The sequence below is a fragment of the Tachysurus vachellii genome, chromosome 6 (assembly GCF_030014155.1).
Source record: "Tachysurus vachellii isolate PV-2020 chromosome 6, HZAU_Pvac_v1, whole genome shotgun sequence".
Classification (NCBI taxonomy): Eukaryota; Metazoa; Chordata; class Actinopteri; order Siluriformes; family Bagridae; genus Tachysurus; species Tachysurus vachellii.
The window spans coordinates 19,407,456-19,427,782 of record NC_083465.1 but is presented as its reverse complement, the minus strand read 5'-3'; the positions used below and the strand labels follow the sequence as shown (position 1 = coordinate 19,427,782).

The 20,327-nt window shown below is 36.4% G+C and overlaps 1 protein-coding gene across 1 annotated transcript; it reads right to left on the bottom strand.

The window, feature by feature from the left end:
* Positions 1 to 9,394: 9,394 nt before the first annotated feature.
* valopa (vertebrate ancient long opsin a) lies at positions 9,395 to 19,928 on the bottom strand. The gene is made up of 5 exons (XM_060872756.1): positions 19,565 to 19,928; positions 17,009 to 17,219; positions 15,418 to 15,535; positions 14,935 to 15,174; positions 9,395 to 9,622 (listed from the first exon to the last, which is right to left on the bottom strand). The coding sequence occupies exons 1-5, from the start codon at positions 19,926 to 19,928 to the stop codon at positions 9,395 to 9,397; spliced, it is 1,161 nt and encodes a 386-aa protein (XP_060728739.1).
* Positions 19,929 to 20,327: the final 399 nt, after the last annotated feature.

Here is a 20,327-nt window from a genome sequence, read left to right as displayed (position 1 = left end):
GAGAGGAAAAGGACAGGTGATTGTCCATGGTTACCCCAAGGTTGCGAGCTGTGGCTGAAGGGGAGATCAGATCGTTGTGCAAGGATATAGCAGATCATAACCTGGGAATGAATCACCTGGGATGAACAACAGTTCAGTTTTGCTAGGATTGAGCTTTAACTGATGAGCAGTCATCCATGATGAAATGTCTGCCAGACATGCGGAGATCCCATCAGAAGCTGTGGTATCTGAGGGTGGGAAAGAGAAGATAAGTTGTGTATCATCAGCATAGCAGTGGTAAGAGAACCCATGTGAGGAAATAACTTCACCAAGAGAGTGAGTATACAGGGAGAAAAGAAGAGGACCAAGTACTGAGCCCTTTGGGACACCAGTGGAGAGTCTGCGTGGAGCAGATGTCACTACCCTCCATGTTACCTGATATGAGCGTCCTTCCAGCTAGGAAGCGACCCATTCCCAAGCTGATCCGCAAATCCCAAGACTCCTGAGGGTGGACAAGAGAGTCTTGTGGTTGACTGTATCAAACATTGCTGAAAGGTCAAGGAGGATAAGGACGGATGACAGTTTGGCTGATCTAGCAGCATGTAGTTTCTCAGAGACATCCAAAAGGGCTGTCTCTGTGGAATGAGCTGCTTTGTTCTGTGAGAGATAGACAGACAGTTGATTATAGACAATGCGTTCAAGAATTTTTGAAAGAAACGAGAGAAGTGAAAACGGTCTGTAGTTACTGATGTCTGATCGATCCAGAGCAGGTTTCTTTAGGATGGGAATAACCCTTGCTGCCTTGAAAGTAGTTGGTACCTGACCAGATGCTATGGATCTATTGATGATAGTGGTAATGAAGGGCAGAAGGTCTTGCGAGATGGTCTGGAGCATAGTGGAAGGGAGTGGGCAGGTGGTAGGATTGCAAGACTGGATGAGTTGTAAAATCTCTTCTGCTGCTACAGTTGAAAAATTCGACAACAAAGGCGTAGGGGAATCCATACTCTGAGATATAAGTGCAGTCAGGGCTGAAGTGAAGGTCCGGCAGATTTCCTCAATCTTCTCCTGGTAGAAAGAAGCAAAGTCTTCTGCAGTCAGGGAGGATGAAGCAGGTGGAGCCAGGGGGTTGACTAGAGAAGAGATGATGTTGTGGAATTTCCGAGGGTCATGTGAGGAAGCTTCAAGCTTTTCCTTGTAGAAGGAAAAGCTTGGAAAAGCTTTGTAGAAGGAAGTCTTGGCAGAAGTCACATCTGAGGAGAACGTGGCAAGGAGTGTTCGCTAAGAATCAAGATCTGCATCATGTTGTGATTTCTTCCACTTACTCTCTGATGATCTTAGCTCTCTTCGACTGTTGTGCAGTACTTCTGAAAGCCAAGGAGCAGAACAAGAAGTTTTCTTGGGTTTAGTGAACATAGGGCAGAGGAAGTCCATAGTTGAGGAAAGAGATGAGAGGAAAGTATTTGTGGCCGAGTCCAAGGGTAGTGAGGAAAAAGACTCAGGATCAGGAAGAGAAGAAAGAGTGCCAGAAGCTACAGAAGAAGGGGAGACAGAGTGAAGGTGGCGGCGGGTAAGAGCGAAGTGGTGAGAGTTAGTTTTAGGTAGGATAGGTAGAGTGATGGTGAAGGACACCAGGTGATGATCAGAGACGTGTAATGGGGTGGCAGTCATGTCTGTAGCTGGAGAAGGACGGGTGAAAACCAGGTCCAGGACATTGCCTCCTTTGTGTGTGGGGATGTAGCTGTTGAATGTGAGGGCGAATGAGTTGAGAAGAGTCAGGAGGGAAGAAGATTGAAGCTTGTCAGAGGGGAGGTTGAAGTCACCAAGCACCATCAGAGGGGAGCTATCGGAAGGGAAAGCACTAAGCAGTGTGTCCATTTCTTCCAGGAAGTCTCCTAGAGTGAGAGAAAGCATAGGCAGAGGATAAAGCAGCTGGTGTAGCAGTGTTCTTTGGGGATATCCAGGTTTCTGTTAGCGCAAGTAAATCAAAGGAGTAATGGGAAGTTAAAGCAGAGATAAAATCAGCTTTCTTTACAGCAGACTGGCAATTCCAGAGCCCACCTACCACCACTGTTTATTATCTTACCTGTTATTAGAGGAGCCACATCTGAGTGTTTCTTACATTTTAATAATCACCTAGCATCTAAGCAGACATTTTTAGCTCTTAGAAGGGTTTCATAGGTACTTAGACACCTGTGGTAGGCTTAGAAACTAGCAATGGCAGCTAAATACAGCAGCGGCCTGAGCAAAGCTTGATGGTGCTGATGAAATTGTACTGGATCTGTTAAACAGAGCATGTTATGCTACAGAGCAAGGCCTCAGCTCACCCACACATGAACTCCATGATGTGTGTTCTGCCAAATACCATAAACTCTCCAACACTACAGTCCTAGGTTTCACAGTGAACTTAAATAAGATGAGCTCTATATCTCTAAAGCAGAACAGATTAACTGAGAACACATTCCATCACCCCAACATATGGTACTGGCATCTGGTGAGGATGCTATAGGCCTGTTGAGATTTGACTGACTTTATACTTGAGGCATATTTATTCATAAAGTAGTCTCTTTGATATATGACTACGTCTGGCTCAACAACCCTACTTAAGTGTGGTTTCCTCCCTCACCTTTACGTGATGTAATTTGCGTAATTATTCTGTACATCACCCAGGACATGTTCACTAACAGCACACTCACCTTCAGAATGCTAATGTAAAAACTGTATATGTTATTGGAGAAAATACTAAATCAGGTTTTAGGTGTACAAAACACTTTGTCACCTGTAACTCTTAATATTTGAAGCAATAAATGATTTCAGTAAATACATTTGTGTTGCATTTATGATGAAATCATCATGTTAACATTAATGTTCACCAAAGCCAGTTGTACTGGAATAGGTCTCATTGTCTCCCTTGACTGGAAATGTATTTCACATAATCTGTAACAAAAAAGTGCAATCAGGTTTTCTGAAGATTATAAGAGAGATAGTAGGGCACAGACAGGAGAAAGTGGAAAAGAGGAACAGGATTAGGAAGGAGGCATGAAGAATGGAAGACTAAAGAGTGATATCAAACAGAGTGAGTAGATGACAGGAGAGGGGATATGATAGAAATGATCAAATGATCAAAATAAATGAAACTGTTGAAAACATGTAGGTTCAAGTTCAAGCATGATGATAGTTGACATAGTACTGCATCACCAGACTCCATTCCAGGCGCTCCATAAATGAATGCATCTTAATGCTGAATCCAATGAACAGTGTAGTTTGGGGTTGTGATGCTCCTTCTGATGCTCAGAAGCATGAGAATGAAGAGTGGTAGGGGGGTACTCTTTCACATAGGATCACAAAGGAACATGATCTTTATATATACTGTATTTGTATTTTAAGGATCCCTAACCTCTGTTTGTAAGTAATTATTTGTTCATGCAAATGTAAATTTTGTTGGAAGCAGAACTAGATTGAAATAGACAAATATACCTCAAAAATGATATAGCTATACGATGATACTGTCTCATTCTTTTGTACATCTGAGCCAATCTTTTGTATGTCAGATGGGCAGACAAACTCAAAAGCCACAGTAAATAAATAGCATGGGTACAATTGTAACATACTTGTTATCTGTAAATGCAGACATACAGCTGTGTACATGCATATACAATATCTCTCTGTCCATCTGAAAAAGTAAACAGCAGGATTTCACTCCTCTCTAGCTGGAGATACAATTGATATAAAAATACTCCTGCTATAATTGCCTTTAATATGGCTTCGAGGTATGGAGAGTTTAAAGGTGTCATGCTCTTTAAAATTGCACAATTATGTTTCAGTTACAGAAACCATATACAATACCATGTGTTGCTATCATGAAAAACATTTTATTAATAACAAAAATTAGAATTGAATAAAGTTAGTCCAAAAACAAAGAATTTATGAACTCTGCATCCTCGTTCAATAGCAACACAATAATGAAAATGGAACCTATGAACTGATATATGTAATCTCAAATTTAATTCAATTTCATTTAAACTCAAATAAAAAAAATTACAGTTGATCCATCATATTTATGTATTAAAAGGGTCATTAACTGAACATATAGTGATATTGTTTCAATGTGCAAATATAGAGAGTTTTTTGCTGGTCAAGATGGAATGGTTGCCTCTGCTTTTGAATTATGCAGACACTTGACTGACGAGGGTGGAACTGCACCTATTTGTACTCTATTTGCACTGGCACAGATAGAGCAGCAAGTCACACTGACCATTCAGTATTTTGCACAGTATCAGCTGAGAGCCTGGTCATTTTTCTTAAACAAAAAATAGGGAAACCTTCACTGTGAAATAAATGAACAGATGACATTTCTAGAGTATGTATTAGAGTATGTATATTTTGTCTTTTAAGGTTTTTTTATTTATTTTTCTTCAGTGATTTTGTTTGAAATGTGGTATATAATATAGCAACAATTAAGATAGTCTGCATGCTGCAGCAAAAAAGAGTTCACCCTGTCATCCGAAGATCGTTGGAATTCTGATGATGCCTCAGCCATCCATGGCAGGGAGTCCCAATAGCTAAATTGCCTGTGCTCCCAGGGAAGCATACTCAATATTAAGTGACATATATCACATTGACACTAGCCAATTGTGAACTATGAGCTCATGAATGTGGAAGAGGGTGGATAATTTGTTCTGTAGCCCTGTGACACTTTATAGGCTACAGTTCAAAAAGATGCAGCTGGCTGGATTCATGTGATTCAGAAAACAGCAGTGATAGCTTTCGTGCTCCATGTTTGGTAGCTGTCATATGATAGTTAGACCTGCCTGATTGGTGGGAATTGGACAAAACCAATTTAGGGAGAAAATAAAGGAAATTGTAACAATATCTTGTAACCATATCTTAGTGTCTCTTGGGAGGGATGTTGGGAAGCACTCTTTTATACAGTATCACCTTCACAGATGACAACATTGAACCTCTCTTGCTTTCTCAGCTTCTTGGAATACAGTGTTTACCTTTTGGAGACAATCATGTCCGTCTGTACCTTGAGATGATCTTTTTTTGAGAAAAATTCTTGATCTGTGACACTTATGTTTATGCAACAGCTGACTGTAGTGTTGTAACTGCATACCCTAAAGTAAATTTTTTGTACCTATAATGTGAATATTTCAAATTGAATCGAGGATATAATGTACCAGTTTAAACCAGTTCAAACTTAGGAGGTTGTAGTGCAAAAAGAAAGATGTGAAAATCATGCCATTATTCCTTTGGGCCAGCAGTTAAACTGAAATGTGCAATCATTTTTTTTTTAATTTACATATTTTTAATAAATGTCTCAAAAACCATTAATAAGTTGAATTAAGCAGAGCGGAACAAATGGAGGCCATGATCAATCTCCTGAACATCCAGATCAGTTTCACAGTAAGACCTTTCTTATTTTGAGGTAATTAAAAGCCAGTGTGTATTGACTTGTTATCTCATCAGATGCAGACAACATTTTCCTTATGGCCTTTGAGCCATGAGATTGTTCTGTCTAAGAATATTCTGTCTAAGCATCTTTCTCTTTAAACGAATGCTTTATGGTGGTAAGTTTCTATTTTACTTTAATTGTGACTTGCAGATGTTTTTTTGCAGAGAAACCTGGATCCATAAATGTTCTGGTATGCTTGCTAAAATGAGTTATATGATCAGACTGATAATATTTATATTACTATCATTTTAGCTTAACAAATTAAATGAACTAGTCCTTATATCTGCCCTGTAATGGACTGGTTGCATGCCTTCATTGTGATCAGTGATCCTGGCCAAGGATCTGGATCCACCTTGACAAATGAAAAATAAAATGAAAAACGCTTGTGTTTGTAACAGTGCTGTCTCTACAATGATACACATTGGTATTGACAACTTTCTGCAGTGTCCGAATATCTCTGTACCTATATATACCAATCTATTTGCCTGAATAATCATCTGTTTATCTCATCCCTCAATTTTCTCAGTGACAGCTGTGAAAGATTAATGCAAATTGCAGAAATTAGCAAAATAGTTAATCACCATATTAGTGAAGCTAGTCTTTAATTTATGCTAAGAAATAGGGAATTAAAATAACATTTTCTTACCGACAGAAATGACTTGACAAGGTCACTTTGTTTTATTAAACATTGCTCATTTAAAGTTCAACCCTTCAGAAACTGCTATTTTAGTAGATGATGGATTTTTCTCCCTTTTTTCTAACTCAAGGCATATTAGTTTAGTCCCTGCTCAGTCGATACACATTCATCTTTTTAATCAGGCAACCCCTTTCGTGTAGCCCCTGGTGAGTTGTATTTATTATAATCTGGAGTACATTGCAAAGAGGATGGGTCGGGTAACACTGTACAGGAATGGCAGACAGTAGGAGGGTCACTTAATCCAATATAATTCATTATCATTCAGCCCAACATTATTTGAGGAAAAGAGATCTGGCAAGGTATAAATGGCACATGACAGGGTGGACTAGTGCTGTAATAAGATCCTAATGAATACAGTGACCAGTATAATAAGATTTGCTTATACATATCCTTGTCCCATTGTCCTGCATAATGTATGTATTTTAGTTTTGGTTTTGCTGAAGAGGAAAAAGAGTTTTAAGAAGATACACAAAAAAAGAAAGATCTATTTAAATATATCTGGAGGATCTTTGGAAGTTTCACACTTTGCATCCTAGTGTATGAACTATGATTTAATTCAACATAATTTGTTGCGTTTTTTTTTATAGGAAATACCTTCTTAATGGGTTATACACCATTCTTAATGGGTTATACACAATTTCTTAAGAGTAACCAGTCTAGAAGATTTTTCTCCTTGGATCAGGAAAAAGAAAGAAGGTTCATGTTATTAATATAGCTTAATATAGCATGGTATAATATAGCTTCATAGAACTGTGGCAATCCAACGCACTGTCCTGTAAGTAACTGGTAAAACATAACAAGAAATAGTTTTACAATGACTGATATTGGAATGATTTAAAGTCAATCTAGCACTAGAACAGCATTAGTATGAAACATTGTCAGAAACATAGGAAGAACCTAGGGAAAAAATAGAGACTGGAGGGGTAAAAACAAAGTGGAATAAAGTGGAATTTATTTGATTTCATTGAATAAGTAACTAAAAATTTGATTGCATCAGTAGTATGAGACAGTTAGACACCATGCAGACACTTTTTCAATGTATTTACAAAATAATCATTAACACAAGCAGCCCTGGGCAGTCAAGATCCACATGTGACATACCTGTTGAAAGAAGAGAGGAGGCTTTAAGCATTATGTTGAGCTAGAGGCGCGAATTAACTGTAGATGTTCTGCACATGACTGAGAGTAAATGTACAAACCGGTGTTGGAAACTGGTCTTACTGGGTGCATATTGTGGCACATCTGAAGGTTTTCAGCACTGCAGAAAGTTAAAACTGTCATCAGCATTAACAATAACAAGCATTAGCCAGCTACATGGATTGTGTTGATAAAGTAAACCTTCCAGTGTAATCATGGACTGATAGTGAGCTAGCAGAAAGAGATGATTGTCTAGTGAGAGTGCACTAGAAAAAAGTGCTTCTATTTATTATGTTTAATATGTTTTATTACCAATTATTTTATTAACAACAGCTTGAAAAGTTATTTAAAGTGTAAAGTCTCCTTTTTTGCTTTATTAACAGTGTGCACAGACTCCACAAGTTTGTGCAAAACCTTTTGATACATTTTATCTTACATTTTTTTGTCATCTGAACACAGACTTCAGGATAAGAGGTTAGTCATGATGAAACCCTGACCTTTCGTAAAAAGCAATTTACATGGATCTCAGACTTTTGGATCCCACTGAATATTTTCATGTTTTTAATTTGACAAGACTTTTTTTTTAAATCAAATTTTAAGGTCATTTTATTTAGAGCTACAGGCAGAGATGTGATTTTTATCAATAAATACAGGATATTAATCAACATGTCCTGACTAAATAGACTACAATTTATGTTATTTATCAGACTCCCTTATGCAAAACAACGTACATTTATTTCATTTACCCAGCTGAGCGAGTGAAGGTTAAGGGCCCTGCTCAGGGGCTTAAGAGTGGCAGACTGGTGGCCATGGGATCCAAACTCACAATCTTTTGACAGCTTAAACACCTAATCCACTGGACTACCACTAGAGACTAAAATAACTTAAACTAAGAACTTAGACTAAAGACTTGGAATAAAAGAATACACTTCATTGTGTGCACACATTCTCAGTCTAACTGAATCCCAATCAGAGAGAATAAGAGTCAGGAAGGTCCATCTGAAAGTAAAAAATCCATCACTGTTTAAATGGGATGTGAGTTCAAAAAGTGCTGTGCTGAGTGTTTCGAATAACTTGACCCTTTTACAACCTTCACTGGAATTTCTCAATGTCATCAGAGAGCTAGAAAGCAGGATTTACTGTTTGTTAATATAAATAAAGAAATTAAGAAAACAATGCTATTCTGTGATCGTTTACTTCAAATAATTAGGATGATCTTGTATATGACTTAAAGCATTCTATAATATAGTATTAGTAACAGAGACTTAGTAAAAGTAAACATACGTTTATATAACACTTAATATTTCAGTTCATTTGGATCTACACCATCAGTAACTGTACTACGGTGTAAAAGCAAATGTATTGAAGTGAAAAGTGAAAAACTCCAGTAATCCTTTCTGTGAAAACTTTTTTTGACTGCTAAAATGTTAATTAATTGGCACACATCATGTCATCTTTTATCACCTACATAACATTGACATGAGACATCATATACACTGTTTTACCTCATTCAATAACAATTCTACATTATTACCACATAAACACAGTTCGTTCTGAAATCTTTTTGCTCTGACTTACTTAGTATTTTTGTCCTAAGAGTGTGGTCAAAAAATTTAGTGTATCTCCAGTAGAGAAAGCATTCCTGTTAAAACTATGTTATGTGTAATTTATTTAGTGGTATAAATAAATGTAATGAAAATGTTAGAATAACATTTTTTAAAGAATTTCATAAAATGGAATCATGCACAATTTAAAGATGATGATGAGTTGTTGGAGGTAGTCAATTAATAATGTTATGTTGTCTTGTTACTCTTGTTATTAATTCTGTGTCAGTAGTACCGGCAATATACTACTGTATATTCTCTATTCTATATATATATATATAAATAGTATTCTCATGATTAACATAATATGGACTTTGTAGAAAGAGACAAAACAAGAATGATTACTGGTAACACTTAACACCCATTGCTAAAATTGAGCTATTGCTATCCAAAGAGTACTGGCATTGATAAAGCTGTCTCTGCTCACAGGCCACTAGAGCTTCAGCGGTGATGCACACTGAATCCTTTTATTGTGGTGGGAAAAGATGTTCAATAATTGTGAAGTACAGTTCATGTCTTGCTCAGTTACATAGGGCACACTTTGTTTTCTGGGATGGGCAGCGGGCTGTAGGAGCAAGAGTTGCTGTGCTGCTCGTTTGGATTTGGAGTGCTAGCAGCAGGGATTCGGGCAGCTATAGCTGACATCTCGCCCGTGTTGCTCTCACCGGTCATGCCTGCTCGGTCTGTGGATTGGTTAACCTCCACTGTGGTGTGACTGCTGCAGCTGAGCAGCTGGATCAGGCACTTCCTGAACTGAAAAACATACCATACCATAAATGACAGCTGGTGGTGATATTAGATGGGAGTGTTCAAACATACTTTTTTGATCACTGCTGATGACATGTAAAATACCTGTCAGGAATATAATAATAATAATAATAATAATAATAATAATAATAATAATAATAAAGCTAAGAATTCACACAATCTACTTGATTTAATCATCTCACATGACCAGGACTGAAAGGATGCATTAATTTATAATAGTGGTCTCATTAGAATTAGCTTTGCTTCTTCAAACTGCCACATAATCAGGGAAGGTTAGTCCATGCAGCTAGCCCATATATATCCTACACTCCTGAAATAATCCAATTCAATTCAAATTTATTTCTATAGTGCTTTTAACAATAGACATTGTTTCAAAGCCGCCTTACAGAACATAAGAAACATAATACAAGAAATGTAACATTATACAAAAATTAATATTAGACTTATATTTAAATGTGTTTGTATTTATACCCAGGGAACAAGCCTGAGGTGAGTGAGGCGACTGTGGCAAACTTAGATGGAAGAGGAAAAAACCTTGAGAGGAACAGACTCAAAAGCGAACCCATCCTCATTTGGGTGACACTGGAGGGTGTGATTATCAATATAAATAACTGTCCGGTTATTTCTTTGGATCTACACTGTCAAAAGAGTATAATTTTATCCAAATGCTGTTGGTATAATAGTTTCTCCTTTTATTCAGAGAATCAGCTTATATTCTTAAAACCACAATGAAACAGCTTTTTGTCTTGATTGTAGTATGTGAACAAAGACATAACTCTACCAAAATTGTAACTAACTGTTATCAGGCCATCAGGGTTGTATCCACAATCCTGTTATGGTGGGAAAAAATATTCTAAAAGCTTCTTTCATATTTGAGTACTATTAGAGTTGAGTGTGCATGTCTTTCTCAGTAGCTGCATCACAAACTGAACATCTAAAGGGTAAAAATCTAGGCTTCTAGGTTGTATGTAATGTAACTGGGTTTTAAAATTTCTGTATGCAAAACAAGAGCTTAACATTGATAAATTGATATTTATAGTCGAATAATGTTTATAATCAAATACCTTTTTAGGTTTGGAGGCAAAAAGCTCATACTGTAACTAATATTTTTCCAGCTGCCACATGCACTTTTATAGTTTATAACCAGTCCTCTTATGTAGTTTTGAAACTACTGATTGTCTTCCCCCTGATTAGTCTCGCTATATAGGTTCTGTGATTTAAGTCTCATATCTGTTTAGCATCTGGTGTTAAGTTAGATTGCTGTTGGTGTCACTGCAGCATACAAATTATATCCTGTATTATGTGTTAGTTGAATGAGCAAAAATAAAGATGCAGTCGATGCTATAATGGCTGATCCTGTTATGCTATCAACATGTCTTAACAAACTCCAAACCTGCAATTCTTATTCTAGAGACATGCTTTAGTTTATTTTTATGAGTTCATGCAAAGGGAATCAAATTTACCTCTAATAAAGTTTTCCCCTCAGACATTAGTCATGTCTGTGGTCTTAATATGAATTAATGGCTTTTCTATTAATCTATTTTTAACTACTAATGTTGATAGATATCTATGAATCCTAGAAATAAAAGATATATTAATAGCTCTTTACTCATATGAGCACATTGATTGAGCCCCTTCTCCAAACTAGAGGACACATGATTGACTCATGACTCAATCCAGTAGTTTATATTGAGCAACTTCTTTGTTCAGTTGCCTGGGGTTTATGTTTTTATTTAATATGAGTATTTATGACTTCTTATGGAGAACCTGCAGTGAGCTTTTCCAGGAGTAGTTTCATAATCAATGAACATTCTTTAGGGACTAAATCATTAAATACTATCCTGTGAGGAAAGAAGAGTACCGGTGATCCATGAAAACAGTAATTTGGAGGAATGGAAGCAATTCTAAACAGCTTTACCCCAATTTACACATAAAACAATAGAATAGAATAGAATGTGTGTATAAAATAATTCTATTATTAATTTTATACACTCTTTAAAACAATTTTCAAAAAAAGTTTAAAACACATGACCTTGCTAAAAACACGATTGTCACTTATTGCCCAATTTTTCTCCTCATAAATAAATCAAATAATCAAATCTCATGCCTTTAATGCTTTAATTTTATTGTTTAACTTGGATTCAAGGGTCTAAATGTGACCAAGGCCATATTAATACGTAAAGGACAAAGTACTGTATCTTGTGTACAAAATCTATGAGTTATATTCTATAACTAAGCTAGATATAAATTCTTCAGTTCACCTGCTACTGCACTCTTGTACATTGTGAGGGTAACAGATGGTAAAATTAAGATAAATTCCATTCCTGAATGCAAAGCATGATAATAAATAAGCCAAATTGTGAGATTCACGTAAAACTGGCACGGTAAATCTAGTTTAAATCTAATCTGCCTATATAATGGACAATAATGGCATATTTCATTACAGGTACATTTTCATTTTCCAAGGTGTGCACAATGTAAATGTATCCCCTAAGGTACAGCAGCAGTCCTTAGGGCCCAATTTTAGAGCATAACAATTGATTTTTCTTTACTCTATTTATGACAAGAGTTGCCCTGATATTCCTTTTTCTCTAATTAACAGGGGGAAGAGCAATCCAAACCTGTGACAAGCATTTCTCCCCAGCGGCACAACGAAACCCCAGTTTAGTGCCATGCTGAAAAAATTCAAATCACTAAATCACTATATATATATAATTTTTTTTTTTTGTTAAAGCAAAGCAGAGCAATTTGTTTAATTAATCCTGCTAATTGGCATGACAGTGTAGTGAAACTTCTAATAACCGTAACAGCTGAATAAGTAGGTTACAGAACATTTTAATTAAATGCCAAAAAGCAGATTGTTCATTCCTGTGTCTTTTTAAGACATCCCTTACATGTTCTTCAGCCTCAATTCCATGCCTCTCAGGCTTTGGCTGGATTTAATAACCATGATGAAAAAAATTACACAAACCTTGAAAATTCTGAAGCATAGTTAAACTTTTGTTTCGCTTTTAAAAGCAGTACAATGTTTCTGTTCCAGATATTTTGAGAACACCATCTTCATTACAGAAAGATGTTCTACACATAACATTTCTAGAGGTAATGAATTTTCCTTTATCCATTTTAAAGCAAACCTTGGTTCACAATATAGCGAACCCCTTGAGAGGGCTGTGGGTTGAGTTTCAGCAATATTTCCAAGCCCATTATTAAAACCAATAGATAGAATAGAATAGGTGAACAAATCAATGAAACACATACACACAAGAAGTTTAAAGAGGTAATTAGTGTAATTAAAATTATATGAGAGTGACCAAACTTTATGAAGATTAACATTTATTAATTGTTAAGATACTTCTTTTTTTTTTCTAAAATTACAAACTGCTACTTTGAAAAGCTTGATGAATAATCTGAACAGTAGAAACATACCATAGTTTACACTTCATATCTTTATGAGTACTACAGTGTGTGCTACCAAAAAGGACTCAGACTGTTAAAGGTCCAACACCATGGTCTAGTAATAGGAATTGGTCATAATCTGCAGTAACAGATATTGCCATGTGACTCTAATAGGATTGGCCTTGTCAAGCTAAATACCAGTCATCAAAATAAAGCTTAAATTATTAAGAAAAAAGAAAGATGTTCTTTGATCAAGTGTGAGGCAGGACAGCCTTGAAATCTGAAAATCTTCCATATCTAGTTACACTTGTCTGCATTTTTGAGGGAAGTATATTTTTATTATGTGTTCTTATTTATTTATTTTTTTTTATTTTTTTTTCATATTTTTTTTAGATTAACACACTAACCCGTTTAGCAGCAGAGACCCTTAACTGGGGCAATCTTAACCACATGAAACCTTTCTTCTTCAGCCTAAGATCTACTGGAAGCAGTTGAAAGTGTATGAAAATGACTAATCAATTATATGTTTTATTTTCATACAAGGTTAATTAATTAAGTTTAATATTGCTTGATTTGAATATTTCTATTTTAAACATCATAATTCCATAGACTATGATAAAACAATGTTATTTTCATTGTTGTAGGTAGAAGCCAGAGGTACTTTATAAAAGCTTCTGAATATTGGACACTGGAGTGAAAAATAAGGATCAAAAGAACTAAAATTTTGTATGATGATGTAATGGAACTACTAATCAGATTCTAACAGATGCCTTATAAAAGATACACAAGTCTGTGTAAAAATCTTATGCAACCAGTTTTTTATATGCATTTTGTATGTTGTAATTTATTGTACTGTATGTATCAAATTATGTACTGTATCAAATAAATTGTATCTCCCACATTATGGCTGCTGTTAAAAAAGAAAAAATTCAGAAACGGAAGCAAAGGTCACAGCTACATTTTCCAGTGGGTCTGAGACAGGATCTCCAAAATACTTATAAAAACGTGTTTTTAGTGTCAACTGAGAGACCTGGTGCTGTTTTAAAGTAAAAGGTGGTCACACCAAATATTGATAATGCATTCTGATCCTATAATCATTCTCATATATAAAATCTTTGCTTTATAGAGTGTTGTCAGATGTCCTTAAGGCTTGCACAATACTGTAGGCGATCATAAGACTCATCTCTTTAAAGGCATGGGTAGAGTGGTATTTGGCTTTGCTTTTACAATTATAAAATATTGGAAGATATCAATAAATGTTTTTTCCTTAATGAATTTTAGTACAATGATCAATATAAAATTTTACAACGAGTAGCACATTAGAATAACATGCGTGTAGCATAACTAATGCATCGCTTCCTTCTTGATTCTCTCACAAGTGAGAGCCACTGTGGCAATGAAAATGAAATTCAGTATGGTTGACAATAATGCCAGTATTGATTCTGAAATAAAAAAAAGGTTCATTGTGCAGCAGAAGAAAATGGGTGCTATCTAGCTGGCTGAATCAATGTATTATTATTTTTTTTTTTTTTTACATCTTGGCCTTTCTCTTGTATACTTTTCTTTTATTCATGACCCATGTTTTATTTAGGAAGATGAAAAATCTAACAAACGTCGCTGAAGAAAGAAGAAATAAAATAACCACTCTGCTTGGTTTCCTTCAGAATTCAATCTTATGCCAACATGCTGTGATGTTTTCAATCCAACTGTCAGACAGATGGACGCCAGCCACACCCCAGTACTCTGATGATATTTAATGTTGAGGCTAGATTCAAGAACTCAGCAGTGCTGGGCTATAATTGCTTTTGTATCATAGCTTAAATCACAGTGATTCTGTAGAAAACATTGAACAAATCCTAAAATACTATCACTAAATACTAAGTTTTTAACGTCTTCCGTACCTGTTTGTTCATAAAGACGTAGATGATGGGGTTGTAGACCGCAGCAGTTTTTGCAAAGAAAGCGGGAACAGAAGCCAAAATAGGGTGTAAGTTGATGATGGGGTGAATAGTAACGATGACAGAGAACAGTGCATATGGTGTCCACGCCACCATGAAGGCTACAATCATCACCACAACCATATGAGTCACCTGCCGGTCAGGCTTCCGGGCATTCACCAATCTGCCATGAGAGTGAGACACCTGCACAGAGACAATGGAATGTGGGATTCAAAGCAAACACACTACGCTTCAACAATTAGAATTTCTAAACTTTTTTTTAGCATGAAGGTGACAAATCACTTCTATCTAGAACAAATGATATGCAATAACTGTCTATAACAATCTTAAAGTGCATGTAATTTTCTGTAATATTTTTGATGACTAATGGCATGCAGTTTAGTCCAAAACAATGTCTCTGAACACCAGCAGGAGCATCAGACTAACCTTTCTCAGCTTTCGGAGCAATTTGCTGTAACAGACGATGATGACAGCCAGAGGAAGGATGAAACAGGTGAGGAAGAATGTGATGATGAAAGTGTGGTCATGCGGGTCACCAGAGTACCTGTTGAGAGTCCAAACCAAGCCTCTATTTAAAGACAGACAGTGAAGAGGTAAGATTGTTGTTGTTATTGTTGTTATTATTGATTTATTACTATCACAGTGTAGTGAACTGGTAAAAGTTAACTCTAGTTTGACAAAAGCACCTGTTTATCCAAGCTCTCGTGTGACATTTGTAGAATTTTAACATTGTTCTCATCCAAACAAAAGGATTTGAAATGTACAAATACAGCTGAAAGTGAATGTCATCTTTGGATTTTATTGCAGAAATGAGGCACTAAAGGATTAACAATACCAGGATTGATCCAGTTGTAAACAGAGCATGACAATGATATTGCAGTCACATTGTGTAGATAGCACATATTAGTGGAAGTGGTAATCCATATAATATGGCATTGTCATTTAGCTAACTAGGTGCATTAATACAAACTGAGGAAATGAGTTTATCTTTTTCTAACAAAGTTTCAAATGTAGAACATTGTGTATGCGTCCTCAACAATAATTTATCATGGACTGAGCATTTTATATACAGTAGCTAAAAAAGCTTATCATAGATGTTTAAGCATAATTCTGGCTAACATAATTATTTGCTCCTGATATTTAACTGTGAGGTGGAAGTGTGTTGTAAGCAGGAGAGTTATATAACAGCTTCACACTGCACGTTATTTTGTCCAGTTTTGTCCCGTTTCACATACCTGCTGGTTCCACATCCTGAAAAGATCATCTGTCACTCACGCATGTCAAATCATCCACCTAGTTAAAGTCATCCAGACTGTGTTTCAGCCAACAAGTGGAATGCAGCAGGGAATGGGATTTGAAGCAGGTCATATAATTACAGTATTGAGGTGAACATGAACATGAAATCACATGAATTTTTGTTTTGGAAAAATCAACAGAAAAAAAAATGTTTCTGAATTCTAAAACTATAAACTTAAAAATAATATGCCGAACAGAATATCTACTAATCCCAGGCATCTGGGCTGCTGATTTGCTCAACCCTGAATTTATTTGAAAATATTAATAAAGCACACAATTTAAATAAGGTAAAACGTACATCAGAGATGCCTGAAGTCAGAGCACCATTACTCAAACACATTTAGCTAACTTGTCTGCAACCCTCAGGCGCTAAAATGTGTTTTCACGCGAAAGACGTCTTTTGTGAGCAGTGCAGCAATTCGAACTTTCTACATTAATGATCTGTATGAATAAGTGATCTGTACCATAAGTACTTGTAGCAAAATGTGGATGAATTATTCCAAAAAAGATTTTATACCCAGTACTGCTTATACCTTGATTATCTGCAATGCTGCAGTGTAGAATAGTGTAAAATGTCGACCCTGTTTGCATTCCCTGGTAATTTATGTGGCCATATTGTTTGTAATGTATATGATATTTAGGTGTATCATTGGTAGAACTCAGCAAAGATTATAAGCTTGTCTGGTACCAGTCTGTGTTTTGTTTTATTGTTTAATCTCACCAGTTAGGTTCACAGGTGGTGCCGATCTTGCTGACAGTGTAGCTGCTCCAGCCCAGTACAGGTGGGATGGTCCAGACAAAAGAGAAGGACCAGACAAACAGCAGTCCCAGTGCTGCATGTTTAACCCGCAGATGGACGTTTCCCAGAGGACGACAGATGACAAAGTATCTCTCGAATGCGAGGGTAGCCAGGGACCACATACCAACTATACCTGGTGTGATAGAAAAGACCAGGATCATAATATTAAATATATTCATATTCTCATCAAAGCTTAAAAATTTTAACTAAAAAAACATACACAGTATATAGAACTGAATCAAAAAGCATGCTGACATTGTTCAATCATTCATCTTCAGTAAACACTTTATCATGGTTTGGGTTGCAATGAATCCATAGCCTATTCTGGGAACACGAAGCCTAAATGACATCCTGCAAGTCTATGGGATAGATAATGGGACCATGAAGTTCAGCTATAGTAGTTACATTTAGGAATTAATCAATTATCCTTGACCATCTTTCATGTACCATAGCCCTTCACAGGACTGGATGCTGATATGCTTGATGTTGATATGTCATAGCACCACATGTGCAGTTCCAAATGATGACAGAAACAAGAGATTTCACCATCCAACCAAGTAATTATTATAAACAACTATTCTGACACCATCAAAAGATGCACAAGGATGCTCAATCTCTGTCATGAATGTCACAGTCAGTCCTATGTGTCAAGGTATTTCTTTGGGTCTAGAGAGAAAAAAACTCTGGTCTCAGAAATTAGAAACCAGTAAAGCCAAATGGACTGACCATGTGGAACCCTCAAAAAACTACAGCTTGTATCATAAGCTATATTTAAATTACATTTATCAATTTCACCAATAATACTACATATTCGGAAGCAACATCAACCCAGTAGGTTCTCATGGCCATGTATCAAAGGTGCTCTCGTGGCAGCCTAGGTACTGGCAGCACACTCCATTTTCCAGTATGCACCATAGCCAAAAACCAAGGTCACCCTGAACTTCACATCCAGTAACACAAGCATTTTTATCACATTCATAGTCACCAGATTTCTAATCATGCACACCTGTCACACCTGAAGTAATGCTCACTGTTTCCATGCCTGACATTACCATACATTTTTATTCATGTTGGCTTTTGATCTCTGTCTGCTTCCTGGATTTTGTATTGTGGATTACCCCTCATAGTGTTGTTTGACTTTTGCCTGTTTATTGTTCATGTCCTTCACATCCTTGAATCCCGTTTTGGATTTGCTTGCCAGTGCCTTTTTAATAAAACACTAAATTGCATTTGTAACTGCTTGAGTCTCACATCTGTCATCTCCTACCTTTTGGGTCTTAAGGACTTGTCAGTTTCAGATGCTATCAGGTTTTTTGCTCTGTTCCCAGAAGTGGGCTTCCTATTTAATACTCACACAATCAAAACAGACCCCACCAATGAAAACAAATGGTTATACTCAAAATCCATCCTAGTTCAAATAAAGGATGGTCGTTCTGTATGATTCAAGATTTCAGAGGGCTGAATTAATTTCAAAAAGCTCATACAGTGCAGTTGAAGCTGCCTAATATTATTAAAGCCAAGGATCCACAACATCGGTTTATGTCTAGTTAATTTCCTTGGTGCCATTTTACATAAAAAAATTAATTTGAATATGAGAATCGTACCAAAAGATGTAAATAGTAAATGATAAATATATCAATGAGTGCACAAAGATCCAGCAGTATGTTGTCTTGATTTGATTAATTAGATATAATTTATTTGATTAAATTAGGTTCTTAAACTTATTCCACACAAACATTATTGTCTTAATCACTTTTCAACTCGATTCAGGGCTTCTTACATCTAACTTCTGTGTTGATAGAATATAATCCTATTATGGGTTAAAGTACAATTTCACAAAGTCCATAAGCCTATGCACAAACACGCAACACAGTCACATGCTGTATCAGTAGGCACTCTTATAAAACAGATTCTATGTAGAAGCACTTTGAGTTTTCCTTAGCTATTCCTTGTCAAACTCTCCAATAAGTCTATTGTAAGCCTCAATCAAGTTGCAACTACATAATACAGTGTAGTAATTAGAATTCTTTTATCCACCACAATGGTACCTTCCTCTGAAAGAATGCAGCTGTGGAGCTGAAGTGATGCACCACTGCCCCAGTTCATTCTAGATCCCTCTAGATATTCTATTTACTATTGTAATTTATTTTTAACAGTTCAGTAATTTAGGAAATATACTGGTTATCTTGTAATGTTCAAAGAATCGAGTCATGTCTTTAAAGAGTAAATAGCATCAGATTTATTCCTTACACAAGACATGACTGGAAGAATAATACATGCCAAAACTATCACTTCTCCAGAAATCTTTGGAGTTGGATCCTAATGAACACTTGGAAAGGTTTATTAAATCATGCAAGCGTTCGTTGTAATGGATTTTGCTATATATAGGAATTTTAAAAATGATTTAAGGAAACTGTTGTAAACTGTTGTTTTTTTTCTAAGAATTTCCCGGTACCTTTCAGTGTCATGATTGCTTACCGAAAAAAGTGACTGCAAATCCCTCCAGCACGCACGCCCAGGACCCCAGAAAGAAATAGCCACGGTAATTTGTGACAATACTTAAAGTCCCACCGATCAGTGACATGAAAAAGTCTGCAACCGACAAATTAACAATGACAAAGTTTAACGGCTTTCTGAGTTGTTTAAACTTGTAGGTAACCAACATAACCAGAAAGTTCTCTCCCAGAGACAGCGTCGTGATCACCACCATCCACGCTGCCAACACTTTAAAGTTCCACGGCGCAATGGATTTCACGGGTCCGGAAAATGGATCATCTGGTTGGATCGCTTCAGCTACTGTTGTGTGATTAATACCGCTCACTACCTTTCCAAACGAGCCCATGTTTTCAGTTCATATGAACTTCTGGTACTGTACAATACGTAATGATTTATATAGCCATGAATGCGCGTGAATAATGTTTGCACGCATTAAGTTTAGATCAAAGCCAAAATGATTGCAATGCGCTGATTATCTGCGTGCTTGTGCTCTGTTGGTGCAGGAAGTCCATAACGGCTCTTTTGTCTGCATAATCCATGCGCGCAGTGTAGTTTACAGTATGTCCGCAGATTATTTTTGACTTCCATGTGAAAGTGATGATTCCATGAACTTTTGGAGTTTCTGTAGTGCTTGATTAGTAATCTTGGGTCACGTATCCAGTTAGAATGATTACCGTTTCGCGTCTCCCATGGCTTTATATAAGCTATTAACATCCTGCCAGGCACCACTCCTACCCTCAAGGAA